Here is a 17,905-nt window from a genome sequence, read left to right as displayed (position 1 = left end):
TTGTTGATACAAAATCTCTGGTTGAAGAGTCAGTCAAGGTGAACTGTGTTGCCACCCGCACAGGTTTTCTCTCCATTTTTATTATTTTGGATTACTGGAAACATAAAACACTTATTGGTGATGAAAGGTTTGTATAACTGCCTGAGCCTCGTGCTTAATATTGCAGAAGATTCACTACATAATGAATTCTTAATTACGTTCATTTGTCTGTCGCAAATCATTCGGCTAAAATTGGGCTTCATGTACTGCAAATACACAATGAAGATATGCCATAATTGCTGAATTAAAAGTCAAAATATTGAGATGAGACACCTCAAACAAGTTTTTTTCTTGGTTCGAATACAAATGGTCTACTAAAAAAAGTCAATTATTGATTTGAAAGTTGAAATGACATTAAGAAAAAAGTAAAGTTAAGTCCAAATAAAGATGCAAAATGTGCTGCAAATTACATTTTTAATCAAAATTGAAAAATTGAAATCGCATTTCATATAGTTTAAAGAAAAAAGAAAATCCAAACTGAAGAGTGATAATTATGAATAAAGATTAGAATTTTTTGAAATGGCTATTAAAATTAAAACAATGAGAAGCAGAACTTTAAATACATTTTTTAATGTAGGTGCATATGAAAGAGTGGTTAAGTCATCTACACTGATGATTAGTCAAAATATTGAGACCAAAGTTGCACTACAGACAGAAATGAAATATTAAAAATGAGAAAATTTACTTACTGGATGCAAAAAAAGTGCTAATGAAATATAGAAAAATGTGGCGGAGACAGAATTTAAAGTTGGAGAAAGTAAAGAACTTTAGATGCAAAATACCATGTAAATGCATGAATTTTCCATCGAAATTTTGAAATGGAAATAAAGTTCCACCATAGTGTAAAAATAGCAAGTAATAGTAGGAAAAATGTAGGAAAGGTTTTTGAAAAGAAAAAATATTAATTGTTCTATTATAAATAGATGTCGGACTTGATTATAATATTAATAACAAAAATAAGATGTTTAATCATGAATTATTTGCTATTAATTGTCTTTAAAAATTTAATCCCAAAATTGGCATGTTGACTCTCTGCATTGTTTTGGCTATGACATCACATTGCTTAATGTGGTGCGCCTGGAATTGGTGCTCTGAATGTTCCCTGTGAAGGAAAGTTTATGTGCTTTTAGTCTGCATTATTTGTGTCATTTTTTTTTTTGCCACGTCAAAGTCCCAGCCTTAGTTATAATCAAAGTTAGAAATGAAGGTAAAATGAAATAAATAAATAAATAAGTGACAGTACAAAAGTCCTTAAAGTGTGACATGGCTTATCAACAGTGATATCCTCCTCCTAGCGGGTCCCTTCTGTTTCTCACGATTCTGATGTGTCTGTGCAGTATCTTCCTGAAGGAGCTGGTGAACTACGAGCAGCTGCCCGAGGATGTGGGTCACTGCTTCGTCACCTGGGTGAGACTTTTACGATCCTTCATGTTCGCAAAAACCAAAAAAAAAAACAAGGTGTGGTCCAGTTGATGACACAAAACCCGTGTCCACTGTTGTCGCTGCTGTCTGATCTGCAGGCCGACAAGTTCCACATCTACGTGGACTACTGCAAGAACAAGCCGGACTCCAGCCAGCTGGTCCTGGAACACGCTGGAACCTTCTTCGACGTGAGTTCCAGCAGTTTCGTCCATGTTTAGCTGGTTTATAGTGAGAAGTTTTAGATGGACTACTGATACAAATTTAGAAACAGTCAAATAGAGTTATTACAATTCACAATTTGATCCAGAAAGACCACATGATAATGAGAGGATTCAAACCACTGAGATGAAGTTAATAAAGTTAAAAATAAATAAATAGAATGACCGTAAAAATAAAGTCATGACCAACTATAGGCAAGAAGAGACTTTGGGGAGTCATGATATGGACTATTATATGATAAAAAAAAGACAGTTACAACTAAGTTCTAATAAAAGTTCTAATCAAAATATTAAATGTATATAAACAGCTATGTCAGTTCCAATTCTTTTAACTAATAATACAAGTACAAAATTATTCTAAATGAAAATATTTATATTGAAGATGAAAATCCTCGAAATTGTATAGTTATGGTCTTAACTTGTGTGAATTCAAAACAAATGAACTGTGCTTCCAAACCGAGATTCGGATGCACAGTCAGCAGGTGTCGCTGTTTCACCATTTTCTGACGCGATCTGTGCCTGAGCAGGAGATCCAGCAGAGGCGAGGACTCGCCAACTCCATCAACTCCTACCTCATCAAGCCAGTGCAGAGGATCACCAAGTACCAGCTGCTGCTCAAGGTACACACACACACACACAATCCCTGTTCTTATTTTTTGTGGGGATGTTGTGTGCTTTCCCCAGCCTCTCACCCTAAACCTAACCATCCAAAGCAAATGGCGAACCTCAACCTGGACCTTAACTAAACTGACTGAAACATTGAAGCTAAAAAGATTATATAATTATCTGTATTTTATTTTACAATTTAGACATAGATTAGATAGATTATATCACAAGCATTTTAGCTGAGACGATGAGATGGTGAACTCTGATTTGGTCCCTAACAGGAGCTGCTGTCCTGCTGTGAGGAGGGCAAAGGGGAGATCAAAGATGGCCTGGAGGTGATGCTGGGTGTTCCCAAAAGAGCAAATGATGCCATGCACCTGGCCATGCTGGAAGGTGAGCTCACCGCACTCTTAAACAGCAGCGCCATCTAGCTGTTCTGCTGGGCTCATCTGCTCCTGTGCTCCCCACCCGCAGGATTTGAGGAGAACCTGGAGGTTCAGGGGGAGCTGATCCTGCAGGACAGCTTCCAGGTTTGGGACCCTCGCTCTCTGATCAGGAAGGGCCGGGACAGACACCTCTTCCTTTTCGAGTTCTCTCTCGTCTTCAGTAAAGAGATCAAAGACTCGGCAGGAAGAACCAAATACCAGTTCAAGAACAGACTACTGGTGAGTGTCGGAATAGCAACCTGCACTGGCCTGGTGTGAGTTTTGTTGGTTCTAAATCGGCCCTCAACTGGTCAGAGCGGAACAACAACAATTCTGAGCATGACTATTTTCTTTTACTTTCTTTTTATTTTAAAATGATCATTTTTATTTGTAATGCTCATTTTGACAGTAGTTTTGTCCCTCAAATTAAAAGATATTCAAGAAAATATTCTGCAATAAAATAATATTTTTACTCCATAATATTTACACCCAGTTATGTTTCTGAGATGTACCAAAACTGTCTAATATTTATCATTTATCCTGAGAATCTTTAAATAAAATGAATACAAATAATAATAAAGAATAAAAATTAAAACTAGTGAAAATGAAAATTCTTCTTCTTCTTCTACTTATTATTATTATTATTATTATTATTAGACGTAGTAGTAGTATGGTTTTGTAAAAAAATTAAATACATAATTTATTATTTATATATTTACAGTATATACAGTATATACTCAATATGACACAGTTCCTCGTGACCCTTTCCTCCTTGTCCTTCCTATGATGCAGGTACTGTATATCTAAGTAACTGCCCTTTACTTGACTCATCAATGGTTGATCTTATCAAAGTTGTGAGCTCATAAAGTGGAGTGTCAGGCTTTAAATTGTGTGTGCTGCAGACTTCAGAGTTGGGTGTGACGGAGCACATCGAGGGGGACCCGTGTAAGTTTGCTCTGTGGGCCGGCCGCACTCCGTCCTCCGACAACAAGACTGTCCTGAAGGTGAGTGGAGAGAGCGACTCCTCCCACTGGTGCGGGTGTTTGAAGGCGAGCCTGTGTCTCCTCCAGGCGTCCACCATGGAGGCCAAACAGGAGTGGATCAAGAACATCAGGGAGGTGATCCAGGAGAGGATGACGCACCTGAAGGGGGCGCTGAAGGAGCCGCTTCACCTACCAAAAGCACCAGCACTCAACAAACCCAGGAACATCAGAAGGTGAGGGCTCACATTGTTCTTCATTGCTGTCCTGATGTAGCGCCCCCAACTGCTCGCATGTGTCTATTGCTTCCACTTAGACCCATAGTTAAATGGAACCTGGCCATTTCAGCAGCTTCGTCCTCCATTTTGACTTAATTCTTAGTTCTTCTATCACAGTTTAACCAATCAGGTGTCAGCTCAAACAAGCAGCACCAGACTGACTGTCTTCATACACCTGACTGGTGAAAAGGTCATTGGCTTGAACAAAAACCCTGCACCCGCTGCGGCCCTTTGAGGACCGGTTCGAGTAGTATTCTGATGCAAGTTGCTATTCTGCATCTTTCCATAAGAGGCGCTGTGTCCAAATTTATAAGTCTAGACCTCTGCTGCCCCCTGGTGGTGCCAGGATGTCACAATCGCTGTCTCCCTGGACTATGGATTCATTTCCGCCAGTTTGAATTTCGGGTTTGTTCTTAGGGACGGCGGTGAAGATGGAGACAGCCAGGGAGATGGCAGCAGTCAGCCAGACACCATCTCCATCGCATCCAGAACGTCCCAGAACACAGTGGACAGCGACAAGGTAGGAAAGTTGTCTGGTTGCGTGGGTCAGCTGACTGGCGGCTGATGAGCCTCCCACAGACAGCTGTGTGGTTTCCTGCCTGGGTGCAAAGGTTAGAATCAGGGGCTGCTGCCCATCACACTCAACTTAGTGCTGGAAAACAGACATGTGAGCAACGGAAAGGTTTGCGATGAAAAACCTGTTTAGGTTGTGTGCAGGCGTCTGCGCAGACGACTACTGTCTGCATGGCTCTCAGCTCCAGGTAAGAGCCTCTGCTGCGGCCGCGACCTGTTGTCATTGTCTGCAGTAGCATCTAGCATCGTTGTCAGTGTGATTCATATCAGAAAAGTTGTATAACAAAAATATAGTTATACTGAAGTCATGTCAAAAGTTGAAGTACTAAATACATTAGTATGTTGAATTTATTGTGACTATGTTGGGCTCGAATAAAATGATGATAATAATAAAACTAGCATACAAAGTGGATATATATTTTATTTTTTTTACTTTGAATTGGAAATGCAACTTCTAACCTAACTATTGGATAAAAAAATAGAGTTTTCAAACCAAACTTTTGCCTTCATTTTCTTCTTTACTTAAAAAAACAACAACAAAAAAAACATGGCTGGCTTTTTAGGAGTCTCAGCACTTGTGGTCTGCTCTGAGCAGGACTGTCTCGACTCTGACACCCATGACCCGGTTGAGGACAGGCAGCTGAAGATGAATGGGTTATTTGTTCCTTGTATTGTCCATTCAGATTTTTTATTTATTCCATGGCTTGATTTGACGAAACAGTGATGAAGACAAGTCAACTGAGATTTCTTGAGGGTAAATTTAGGATAAGTTGTTTTGATGAAGCTTTACTTCCTGGGAGGAGCTGGCTTCTTTAAATTGACTTTTTATTATATGGCGTTTAGAGTGAAGGCGTTTCCTTCTGGTTTTCCTCTCAGAGTTGTTGTTTCGTTTTTCCTTCTTAACCACCCTTGTTCCAGTGTCCTCTTTTCACTTGTGCACACACATATTTGTCTTTTCTTTCTTAGTGAGGACCGTAATGCTTTTCCTAGCATTCACTCACTCGAAACCTAACCATCCAAAACAAGTGGATAGCTTTAACCTTTTTCATAATGACCTAGTTATTTTGAAGTTTTAACCCTCAAAATGAGGCTTTACAAAGTTGTTAAAAAACTCTGTTCTGACAAAGATAGGAGTCCAAGTACACACACACACACACACACACACACACAGATGTCAGCCATGGCCTTCGACTGTCATATTAAACACTGTGGCCTTTTCACTGAGCAACCGACGCCTACACTCTCCTGTTTCTAAATGTCAGCAACACACACACACACCAAAACACACATAGAAACACTCACACACTGACTGGACTTGCAGGGACAAAAACTCTTACAAGCTGAACACACAAATATACCCTCAAACATATATGTGCAGACTAAAATGATGGAAATAATCGATAGTCTCATACAGCAGATACAGTGTTCACTCACAATTTGCATGAAAACAGACTGTGATACACTCAAACAAAAGGGCACATACACCTAGAGACACACACTTTAACTCCAAGCAATCATGTTTTCATGTCTTGTGGGGACATTTTATTGACTTGCCAGCCACTCCCTCTAAACCTAACCGTCCAAAACAAAAACAAAAGCAAACCTCAACCGGGACCTAAAACAAACTTAAATTCAATTATGATGACCGAGTTATTTTGAATTAACCTCGTGGGGACTGGCAAAAGGTCCCCGGAAATGCACAAGGTCCCCACAAGTCGGTGTGTTTCCAAGACTAGTATAACTATGCTAACACACACACATTAAACCACATGCAGAAAGGTACACACATTAACACCATGGCACACATAGGTAAAGTACACATAACCACAGACACTCACTTTGTCAGGGGCACAGACATAAATAAATACACAGATTCATCACCAGACTTGTTGGTGGACTGAGACACACACATCTCCTGTGTCCGTTGTTGCACACTCCCAACGCAAACGCACTAAGAGGATACCGACACAGTCAACCATCTGCACCCATATGCATATCAGAACAGAGATGCCAAGATAAACACACACATACACAGCTTGATTTGGACTTTACTGTCTTGGTATAAGATATGTGAATCTCTGTTTATGACAAGCACATGATGTCCACACGCTCACGTCTGGATTGAGAGTTATATTTTCAACTTTGGCCTGATTCTACTTGTCGTCTCGTCACTTTAATTTTCTGCAGATGTTTCTCCTCATTATGACCACACTTCAGCAAAAACCACAACACACCAACGCACACACACACACACTCGTCTGGTGTGCTGAGAAGTGTGTGTCCAGTCCAAACATTGAGATTTTCCAGTCGTGTGGGCGTGTTGTTGTTGTGTAGTTTGTGTGTTTTACTAAAGCTGCTATTTTTGGATCTTCCTCCTCTGTCTCGCTCCGCAGTGTCAATGGAGGAAAAATATTTGGGGGTTTTGCTGACTCGGCTTCAACCGTTTTGCCAGCTCTCATCGAGCTTGATGGGTTTTGGTGCTTCAGATGTGTTCGCATTTTAGCCAAGTGAGCTTTCAAACAGCAATGCTCGTTCCGCCACGCTACTGTTGACCTTCAAGGTTAAAAGCGAATGACACTTGCGCTACTGTCGGTCCGTGACTTATGACAGGATTCCATCGTCGTGAGTGGGGTTTCATGTTGAGTCAGATTAAACATCTCAATTGAAGATTAAAAGACAATAGATTTGTTCACTGAAACACAACTGCTAAATACAAATACGTTTCAGCTGCCATTGCTCATCAACACAGGTCAACATTGCGATAAAAAACGCTCCCAAATAATTTCAGCTTGCTGGGTGCATGAGTGTGTGTTAGTAGGGCGGTGTCCCTCCCACGCCTTGCTGCGCTTCAGGGAGAATTTAATTCTCTTGTGTGTTTTAAAGAGATCACATGTTAGTTCTATGCTAATGAGAGAACTGGGTTCTCAAACACCCTCGAAAAGAGAGTTATGATCCTATGAGCCCTTCAGATTTCTCCGTTTTTTTGGCACTAGAATCACACTTCACTTACCCATCTGTGTAAAAACAGTAGCTCTGCATAGGTTTCCTCTTTTCATATAACAATATTAGCTCTGGTGTCGTCAGATGTTCCACTGGTTCTTCTGTGAGCTTTGAGTGGCAGCTATTTGAGATGGGTTTGGAAAAAAGTTATATTTTTCATTCAGTTATTCTGCTAGCTGGAGTATGAAAACCACTTTTTTTTTTTCAACCAGCAAAAAAAAAAAGTCCTTTGGTAGAGCAACATGAGATGGAACGTAAACGGAAGCAAAACATTTCACAGGACTTTCAATATAAACTATTTAGTCCATGATGTTTTTGATTTTCTAAAGCATAAGCATTTAGACTTTTTATATAAAATCCATCACATCATATAGTTAATATTTAGCGGTTCCGCCATTTTCTCTGCGACTGTAAAGTGCCAATACAAAAGCAAAAATTGAAAACTAATGGGAAACTACACAGAAATGCACATGTGATAATCTCTAGAAGCAGCTTCACTTGTGTTGTGCTCCTGGTTGAAGGGACATTTTCAACAGAGGAAAGTGGAGCAAATGAGCTGAGCTTTTAGGTCTGCTGTAGATGAATCAAGTCACAGTTACTTAAGTAACTGTTTCGCTCTGAAGTGGCGCTCGTGCCTCTTGGCTGACTGAGATGTGGTTGTTGTTATTTAAGGCAGCCGCCGTGGCTCCACCACGCTGGCAGTAAAGTCACGTCTGTCTGGACCAGAGCCACCCCGTCTCTTGCTCCACCAATCAGCTGCAACTGTATGTGAGGGCACTGCTCACGTGGTTCAACAGATATTGAATGAGGAAACTGTGTTTTGAGATCCTCATCCCAGCTACTTCACATTCAATTTGATTGCCTTTAGAAGTTGATGAAGGTTCACACTCACCGTGTTTCTGCTAGTGGTAACAACAAAAGCACTCAGAGAGTGCAACCCTCTGTCCACACAATCTTCCTATAAAGTATCCGTCACAAAATATCCTGGATTCACATATCAATGTGGCACAACTGCTAAAAATGGTCCTATCTGATCCCGATCCAGACGGTGATTTGAATCCTCGCAAATCCGTCCATAACTTTTCAAGTTATTTTCAACACAAATAGACAAACCAACCTCCTCTCCAGAGGTAAAAAGACAACGTCACTGCAACCAGCACTGAACAAACAGGATTACAAAGCAGCACTCCAAAAATAGAAACGAGGAAGAAGTCGTGAAACGTCCTAATCGTGGTACTCATGCAATACCGGTAATAAAAGGCCACACTAACTGGACCACTGAAACGGTGAATGACTTAATCCAGTGTAAGGAGTGCCTAGTGACGCTAACCTGGGTTGTTGTGTAGACTTGGCTTGCTGTGCTTCATGATCCCATCTTATGGTGAGTGACGCTATGATAGTTCATTTTGTTAACTGCTGTTGAGCTCAAAGTTTAGTGAAATGACTACTGTAAATGTTACTGTCTTTTATTGTACTGAGGTTTTCAGACAGGATTGTAAGCTCTCAGTTGGTGCTCAGACTTCCGTCTTTCAATGACTTGGAATAGAGGCCAATGGAGATCAGCTCAGTCTCACTTTAGCCTCAGTGACTGCAGTTATATGACGGCTCAGAAAACCGAATTATCACGTGATTTTGATTTGTTCGGGCAAGAAGGTAAGAAAACGTGATTTGACATTACTGCCCCATTAGCAAATGTCAGCATAGTTGCTAAGTGAGTCGGGCCTCTCCTCTCAAAAGTGAGACTCCGTGCTTGTTACTGCACATCTATCATTCTTGATGTATGTGTATGTAAGTTTATTCAGAAACTTGTGAGGTTATTCTCAAAACCTGCCAAAGCAAGCATGTTGGCAATGATGACCGCTCCATGGCAGTGACAGCGTTGAACCATCGCCCCGACGTTTCAGGACCTCTGAAGTTAAACTAGAGTTCAACAAAACAGTCTGAAACAGCATCTCGCTACCGGTCCATTGGTCTTTCTCTGTGGTCATAGGAACTGGAAAGTCTGAAGAGCTCACAGCGCCATCCAGGCTTTTTAGCTAGGAGGGCATCTGGGCATCTGCAAAACATGGAAAAACGCCCAATTCTCAACCGTAGCTTCCCTGCCAGATGCTGCCATATACCAGCATAATCTGGCGGCCAAGCTACGTTCCAGAATTGGGCGACCATTTTTTCATGTTTTGCAGACGCCCTGACGCCCTCCTAGCTAAAAGCCTGGCAGCTACCCCTCATCACGGAGTTGAGCTACTCATACCTCGATTGTCTCTCCACTGCATGTAAACTGGGGGAACATGACGCGATTGCACTTAGCGGCTTAATCGAGCTTTTGCCTTAGTCGGGTTATGCTCTGCATTTGATGTCATACTTTGAGATAGAAATATGCTCTGACTGATTTTTCACTAGCTCCCCCATCGAACCCACGCTATATGCTAGGAAAACATTCTGGGAGAACCCTGTAATAGTAGGCCTGAAATCAGTCATGCTATGACTGATCTCCACCAAAGTTGCCACAAGTTTGTGTTTCTCGCAATAATAATAATTTTTAGCTCTTTGCTGTTTGATAAAACTCGACAAACAATCTGACAGATGCTACTATCTGAGCTCACCTCGCTGCTGCATCTGCTGACACGTGTTTTTAATGAATGTGTTGAGCGTGGAGTGGCGATGTACAGTAGCCTTCTGCTGGTCATATGACTGTTGTGTCACACTCCCTTGAGTTGTCTGTCTGTGTGTATGCACGCGCACTCTTCGTGTTTTATTACACTGCTGGTTTCCAGAGAGTGGGAGAAATGTGAACACACACCCTTCTCCCTCACACGCACACAGAACAGAGTGTTGCTCCCGTCAAACACAAAGCTGTTTGTTCGTAGACGGAGGGAGAGTCTGTGGGCGTGGGTGTGTGTGTGTGTGTGTGTGTGTGTGTGTGTGTGTGTGTGTGTGAGATGAAGACACTCTCTGGAGTCGTCAGAGGCAGAGAGCGAGCCACAGGATCGACATGCCGAAGTGGATGAGCTTTAAATTGTTCAAGGAGAGCAGCAGAGTGAGTACAGAGCGAGTTGACACACAGCAGGGAAACACCTTCATCCACTGTTGCGTTACGTGATTGTGCCTTTCAACTCCAAATGGGTTTGAATGTGAAGTTAATGTGCTGTTTCAGCTGCAGACAAGCACCTGGATCCCAATGATCCACAGAAGTCCATCAGGTGTCAGGGTTTACATGCGCCACTTTGGCTAGGATTTGAATTGGCTTCAGATTTTGTAGCGTCAGAGCTCGGTATCATTTTCAGAAGCTTTTTTTTTTCAGGTTTCAGTGTTGCAGACTGATCCATGGTGTCGGAACCGATTCACTTCAACTGCATTTAAGTGTTTTGAATCAGCCTGAACTGTGTCCAACATTAATTGTTTCGCTTCATTCCAAGTCTGCACTGTTTGTCGTCCCTGCAGCTGCCTTTGTTACCTATTAAGTTTTTGTCAGTAGTTGGTGTCATTTCTGGGAAAAAAACCCATAACAAAACCACATTTCCTTTATTGGATCTTCAACACGACTAGAGTTGGAAACTTTGTTAGCATTTGTTTGTGGCAGTGGCTGCCATTTCAGATCATTTTGATCATGAAGAATAGTTTGGAGACAAAGTGAGCGAGACATTGATAAAACTAGTTACAAAGCATTGTTGGTACTTTGATAAAAAGCAGTTGTTCCCATTGTCTCAATTGCTTTAGTACATTTACCTTATTGGCTCTTGTTCTTGTGTTTGTTTTTTATTCATACCTCATAACTATACACTTTTTAGTTAGCTTTCCATTTGTGTCAACTTTTGGGTGCGTATTGCAATTCCGACAATGTTTACACATTTAGTATTTTTCTAGAATTGTTCTCATTAAATGGCACTACAAACTTGAGCGTCTTTAGCACTCAAGTGTTGTATCAGTTACATCAGCACAGCAGCTTTGCTCCTGACCATACTTTGGATCTTCAGCCTTAATACCACATTAGCTCTGTTTGCTTTCTTTCTTTTGACTTACTTCATTGATGGCTTAGCCTTTGTATAGCGTCTAAACTGATATTATTTTTATTTGAGGGGTTTCTATTTTAGCTTTATTAGCATTTCAGTTCATGGAATATGCTAGCTAGTGTTTGTTGCTCTGTGCTGAAGATACACAATAACATAAAAAAATTGACATGAAATAGAATAGTTAGCTGAAGCTAAACACCTTTTTTTAATGCATTTTTCTATTTCAAATAATAATATTTATTGTTTTATTAATCAGTGCATCAATGCCAGTTTTTGCCCTCATTTTATTTTGTGTTTTTCCAGCAGAGGAAAGCAAGAACAAAAAAAATATAATTATACTTATATATTTATTTTCCTATTTTTATTTTATTTAGAAAATTATTTTTGTGACCCCAGTCTCTAAACAAGGCGCAGTGATCTGAAGTCATGTGACTTTTACATGTTGTTCCCCACTTGAAGAGGGTTTCTGAGAAGCAGACCGGTTTGGCCGCTGGTTCGATGCTAATGCAGATCATACGCAGTGTTGACTCTCTCTTGGTGTGTGAGACTTGCACTGCAGCTCCACGTGTGTGTGTGTGTGTAATGGAGGAGATTAATGGTTAAACCTTGTGTGCCAGACTGACAGACAGGAAACACTTGCTTAGACTCCACAGACAGACTTAATGAAACTCACTTGAGTCTGGATTGTTATTCAGGTGTTTAACTGCATCGTATTGTGAGACCACAAATGGAGTGTGTGTTGTTACGTGATTCATGGGTGGAGTTGAGGTCAAGTGTCGGTTTGCAGCTGCGGACTCTGGATTATCAGTGCTTCCAACAAGATTTATAATGATTGGCCACAGCCACACGAGCTGGATGACACATCCAACTTCTGGCTAAGGTTTTACTTTGTCTAGTCAGTGTGTCAGGAGGAGGTGGGGCGCAAAAAGGTCCACTCAAATGCAGCCGACATTTACAAACACTTGAGTGATTTCAGACTTTTCAGACTCTGACATATGGTGGCTGTGAAGGAAAATGACAAACAGAAAAGATTTTTTGGGGGGTTGCGCTTTTGATTTTGTGTTTGTCATTTCAGGGCCAGCATTGAAATGACTATTACAGTATTAAAAAACATTTAGAATGTGTATTCAGGAGAGCAATCCAGTTTAAGAATCTGACGGTGCAGAAGATGGAGTCATACAAACAAAGCCTGAGTCGAGTAAAACATTAAACCACAGTATAATGGCATGGGCTCTCAAAATGAAGTGACGATCCTCAAGGACATGGCTGCAGATGACTTCAATAAGTCCTTGATTTAAATCCATTCAATTTTTTTTTTTTTAGTAATCGATTGAGATGAAAGGAAGACACTTTTTTATTTTACAAATATATAAAAGACAGTGCATTGTTGCCTACATTGTGAGAACAAGGTCTTGGTTAAAAAAAATAAATAAATGAAGCTTCGACTTTTGGAGCCTTGATCTCATACATTCCCAACTACCTTCTCTGTACGTCAGGGGTGTCAAACCGGTCCTCAGGGGCTGCTGTGGGTGCAGGCTTTTGTTCCAACCAACCTAGAGGACACCTTCTCACCAATGAGGTGTCTTAACATCAGTTTAGATGAGTCTTTTGCTGTTTGTTGTTTTGACATCTGACTGGTTGACCTACACCTGTGTCCCTTTTGTGGATCAGTTTGACACCCCTGCTCTAAGGATTCAACAACTTCAAATGTTGCAAGAAATGAAATCATTTATCTGGATCTTTATGTGGATTTTTTCCCCCCAAATAAACAGGTTTACAGGAATTATGATGACAAAAACAAAATAAAAGTAGTCATAAAATAAAAGCACTGCTTGACAATGAAACAGGTGTGATATGCACATCCCTGTTAGAAAAATGTAGACACTAAATGAAAGAAGAAAATAAACTCAAGTTAAATCTGCAGACCACCAACCCTAACAAAAAAGACTCCTGAAACAAAGGATTTGATCGTTTTAAGATGACATTGATGCTAGATGAGTGCGAGTACACAATACTACCAGAAGTACTGCGTATGGGGATGTATAACAAAAAGTTTGTAAAATGTAACTCAGCTAAATTGTTTTCATTTGTGAATTAAAAAAAAAAACCTGAAATTGAAAGTGAAGTGAGAAGCTTGTTCTGTAGACAATGCTGAGAAGCTCAATTAACCCAAAGCCACATTAGTGCTCACAGTAGAAAATACGCGTCACATGGCGAGCATGACTCCCAGCAGAAAAAAAAAGTGTTTAATTAAGATTTCCAGTCGACACGTGGGTGAACCAGATGAGGCGGCGTATGTTTGCCGTTAAGTGCGGCTGCTGCTGCTGCATGTGTCTCGACTGAGTGAGCACACAGACGCAAGCACTCAGAGTGGTTTGTGTTTCCATGATGTGCGACGCCGCAATTTAGTGAAAGTGTCGACGCCAAAGACCTGAGTTCTGAGGTTACACAGAGAGAGTCGACGCGGGCAGAAGACCTCTGACGTTGAATTGCTTTGTGGGTTTTGATCGGGAACATGACGCCCTGAGTCGTTTCTGGAACACGGTCAGTGGAAAAGATGAAGATAAAAATAAGCAATAGAAGGTTGTGATGAGGTTTGGTTTAATTTAACTTTTCTTTGCCACGTAGTATAAACTCTGACTCGAAACATGATTCAGTTGATTTCTGAGGGCAATTTATTTTTGTGTTCGTCCCTCTTTCTCGAGCTCGACAAATCTGTTGACCAAAATGAGGCGGTTTAAATAGACACTGTCCTTATCCAAGAACTGTATAAAAGAGGGTTGTTAGCTTCAAGGCCGAGAGAAGACTAACACTTTTAGGACCCAGATAAGAACAACGTCTCCAACATGCTGAAAGAATTAAGAGGTTATGTGACAAGATGAAGGCCTCCAAACTCCAAAACATATTCATATCTATGGTACTGCAGTACAGTACTTTTTTAGTAGGGGTTTTTAGGGTGTCATTCAAAGAAAAGATCTCAGTATCATTTTAGGGGTCAAGATAAAAAAAAATATTTCGGGGTCAAAAGCAAGATTTCTGGACCAAGTTGAGACAAGCATTCGTGATTTCTCAATACACAGATTTGACAACTTTAAGTGGTCAAACCTGAGATACCGTCTCTCAGGGTCCCTCCACCTGAGGGAGGGCCAAGACCTTTAAAAGACAAAAGTTGTCCTTCCTAAGAACATGCTGGCTCCAGGGATTGAGACAACCAAGATATCTCAAATAAAAATTGAGACACTTAAACCATGTTTTTCTGTTGAGACTTTCCTTTCAAAAGTTTAACAAAGACCACTTTTTTTTCTCTGTTTTAATATTTTCTGTCAGATTTCTTATTTTTGATGCATCGCGGTGAGTTGAATTCGAGGTCACATTCACCCGCTACTACACTTGTGCACAATGTTCATGGGCGTGTCTGTTGTTATCTTATGTCACATGACCCATTTGTGGGTAAACACACACGCGTGCGTGCACCAGCTTGTGAGGGTCATATGCTGCCGCATCAGAGGGGAGAACTGAAGGGAACAGACTATCTTCCCCTCCCACACAGCCGAACAAATGCTGTCCACCTCTGATTGGTGGAGCTGGTGAATGATTCTCTCAGTGTGAAGATCCTCTGATGCCTCTGAGATAAAAGTGGGGCCGTGAACTGTGTCATATAACAGTGAGTTATGCTGATGCTTCCTCTGAGAGTGACTGTGCAACAATGCGCCTTTTCTCTCCTGAACTGATCCGGTGTCAGATTTTCGTCAGCGTTGTTCATTGATTTTAGTTCCAAACAGCCACTTGTCCCCAAAAGTGTCTGACTGAGTATACAACACTGTAACACATCTTCCCCTTTGAAAATACTTGAATATCATGGTGAGGTCTACGGGGTGACCTTAATAGCTTTGGAAATAGATTGTACTCTTGATAGGTAGAAAAAAAAATATCTGTGCATCAAAAAAAGTTTAAAAAAAAGGTATTTAACTTCTCAGTTACTCGAGGTGTAGGACAGTTTTATGACAAAAAATAATTTTGAACTGGATTTATATCAAAATAACATTTTTCAAAGGTATTTTAAAGTACTTGTACTAATTTTTAATACTGTTATTTATGCAGATAATGCTGCTTTTGTAGTTTTGGTATTCATGCAGTGGATTTTAGTTCATTTTGTTTTATATGTTTATCCTTTGATATATGTAGATTTCTACAATCCGTCATGCCCATTGGCACTCACCATGTCCAAGATGTTTGAATCTCCAATTGATGTATTTTTTGGTGGAAAACGGTTACATTGCGACATTATTGAGCATACATTAGTGGGCATAGAGGTATAGAGGTAATGTAATGGTTGACTCTCTGTAGTCTGAGTCTGCTAAATCTACAAAAATCATTTATATTAAATCTTTATTATGAAGGGAATCTCTCATAGATCTATGATGTTTGGCTTGCGGCACTTCTGTGACTCCAGTTGTATACGTGTGTGTGTGTGTGTGTGTTTTCAAATCCCTCTGTCACCCTGTGTTAACCTCTTAATCTGTCATTTGAATAGGTTCTGTGTTTGTTGAAAAGCAGAGGTGGGTCAGGTGACCACGTGCTGCTCATCCTGTTCCTCAACTCCTCTCTTTAAGTTTGAGTCTGCAAACAGCAGTATGTCAAAACTGGGCTCGTAGTGGGGCAGGTCCATTGTCCATTGTTATGAAGACGTGCTGCAGCTCATTCTATGCCCTGTGTTGTGTGACTTGAGTTCTGGAGAGTGAGCTGATGATGTGTGTTTGTGTCCCCAGCTCTCCGGAGGCTGTGAGCTGACCGTGGTTCTGCAGGACTTCAGCGCAGGATGCAGCACAGAGATGTCTGTCAGCACAGGTGAGACCATCACGTCTCTTCCACATGTGTCTTACACTATAATAATATTGGAATTGATGTCATGTTACAAACCCTGCTATGATAGTTCTGCTATTACTGGTTTACTAACTTCTCAAGTTATTTCTTCAATTTCTACTTCACCCCTCTTGTGGCACATCTACAGTACTTTGTCTTTTGCTATATTTATTCTTGGAAATCCCAATACTACCTCAATTTCCAGACTGCACTTTTTCACATGCTCAGAACCCTGCGGCTTTAACAATGATGCGGTTACTATATGGATTGTTACGGTAACATGAGTTTCATTCCGCCGTAGTTAATGAGCCTCGCTACATCCAACCATTGAAATTAGAGGCGGTTGAATTAAGTTAAAGCGCTCAATGTGTTGTTTCATGCCTTGTGTTTGCCGGCACATCTCCGCTGTTCCCAGAGCTCCATGCTGCTGCTGAGACTGGCTGTGGAGGCGCCTCTCATGTCATTGTCTGATGTGATGAGGGTCAATGCTGGACTCCATTTTCAAAACTTTGTTTTTTTTTAAGACAATAAACTGACCTTTCTTTGGACTGTGGACTCCACCGCTGCTGGCTTTTTTCTTTTCAGTTGCGCTCAATAGTCCAGAAATGACGGTAGACTCCAGACTCTCGACCGTAGTTTGGCCTAGATACGGTCAAGAATTGGATGTCCATTTTTTCATGTTTTGCCCTCCTAGCTAAAAGCCTGACTAGTGGTAACAATTCCCAAAGCGTGAGCAACTTTTGCATCGAATTTTTGTCTGTAGCCATCCCTTCAGGTCCCTGCGATGGTATCAAGACAATAACTATACGTTATCCTCATGTGTCCTCAGGCCAGACGGTGGAGCTCCTGGAGAGGCCAAGCGAGCGGCCCGGTTGGTGTCTGGTTAGAACCACAGATCGAAGTCCTCCACAGGAGGGTCTGGTGCCGAGCTCGTCGCTCTGCATCTCGCACTCACGCTCCAGTGTGGAGATGGACTGCTTCTTCACATCAGGGAAAGGTAGGAAGACTTGAAGACTAGGTTGAGAAACGACTCTAGAGAACCCTCTTTGTCCAGCTTTGCCAAGTTTGGCTTCTACGGCTGAATTATGTGGCTACTCTGTATTAGATCCAGGTGTTGGCAATGATGTGAACATTCTAAAATCATATTATAGGTTGTGGCAACTGCTTTTGACCAGACTACGACTTATTATATTACATACTGTGTCACCTTTGTCTCAAGAGACAGACGGGTGTTGGACTTGGACGACATCAGGATCATGTTACTGATAAACATCTCATTGGCTCGTCTGAGGAGCAGGACTGTAGTTTGTTGTTGACGTTTTACTGGCAACAGTTGCCGCAAACCACAAGGAGAGGCTTTTACAAGTGTCCGTTTTTAGTGTCTCGATTGAGATATTAAGAATTAAGTCTGGTCTCTGGCGACTTTTTGGTGATTAAAAGTGGGCAAGTGCGTCAGTGCTGACTGTGGAGACACTGTCGCCGCTGCCATGG

The 17,905-nt window shown here is 41.2% G+C and overlaps 1 protein-coding gene across 4 annotated transcripts in view; it reads left to right on the top strand.

Annotated features, from left to right (window-relative positions):
* Positions 1 to 17,905, top strand: part of kalrna (kalirin RhoGEF kinase a) — a 94,915-nt gene that overhangs the window by 54,929 nt on the left and 22,081 nt on the right. For all 4 annotated transcript variants that reach the window (XM_053878070.1, XM_053878069.1, XM_053878067.1 and 1 more), the window contains exons 31-40: positions 1,377 to 1,446; positions 1,560 to 1,649; positions 2,207 to 2,299; positions 2,567 to 2,678; positions 2,760 to 2,950; positions 3,613 to 3,714; positions 3,781 to 3,926; positions 4,386 to 4,488; positions 16,321 to 16,399; positions 17,244 to 17,411. In XM_053878070.1, coding sequence (XP_053734045.1) covers positions 1,377 to 1,446; positions 1,560 to 1,649; positions 2,207 to 2,299; positions 2,567 to 2,678; positions 2,760 to 2,950; positions 3,613 to 3,714; positions 3,781 to 3,926; positions 4,386 to 4,488; positions 16,321 to 16,399; positions 17,244 to 17,411 — 1,154 coding nt within the window. The remainder of the gene's footprint in view (positions 1 to 1,376; positions 1,447 to 1,559; positions 1,650 to 2,206; positions 2,300 to 2,566; positions 2,679 to 2,759; positions 2,951 to 3,612; positions 3,715 to 3,780; positions 3,927 to 4,385; positions 4,489 to 16,320; positions 16,400 to 17,243; positions 17,412 to 17,905) is intronic.

This window comes from Synchiropus splendidus, chromosome 10, assembly GCF_027744825.2.
Source record: "Synchiropus splendidus isolate RoL2022-P1 chromosome 10, RoL_Sspl_1.0, whole genome shotgun sequence".
NCBI classification, from domain to species: domain Eukaryota; kingdom Metazoa; phylum Chordata; class Actinopteri; order Syngnathiformes; family Callionymidae; genus Synchiropus; species Synchiropus splendidus.
The sequence above is the reverse complement of the archived record's forward strand: the minus strand, read 5'-3'. Positions and strand labels throughout refer to the sequence as shown.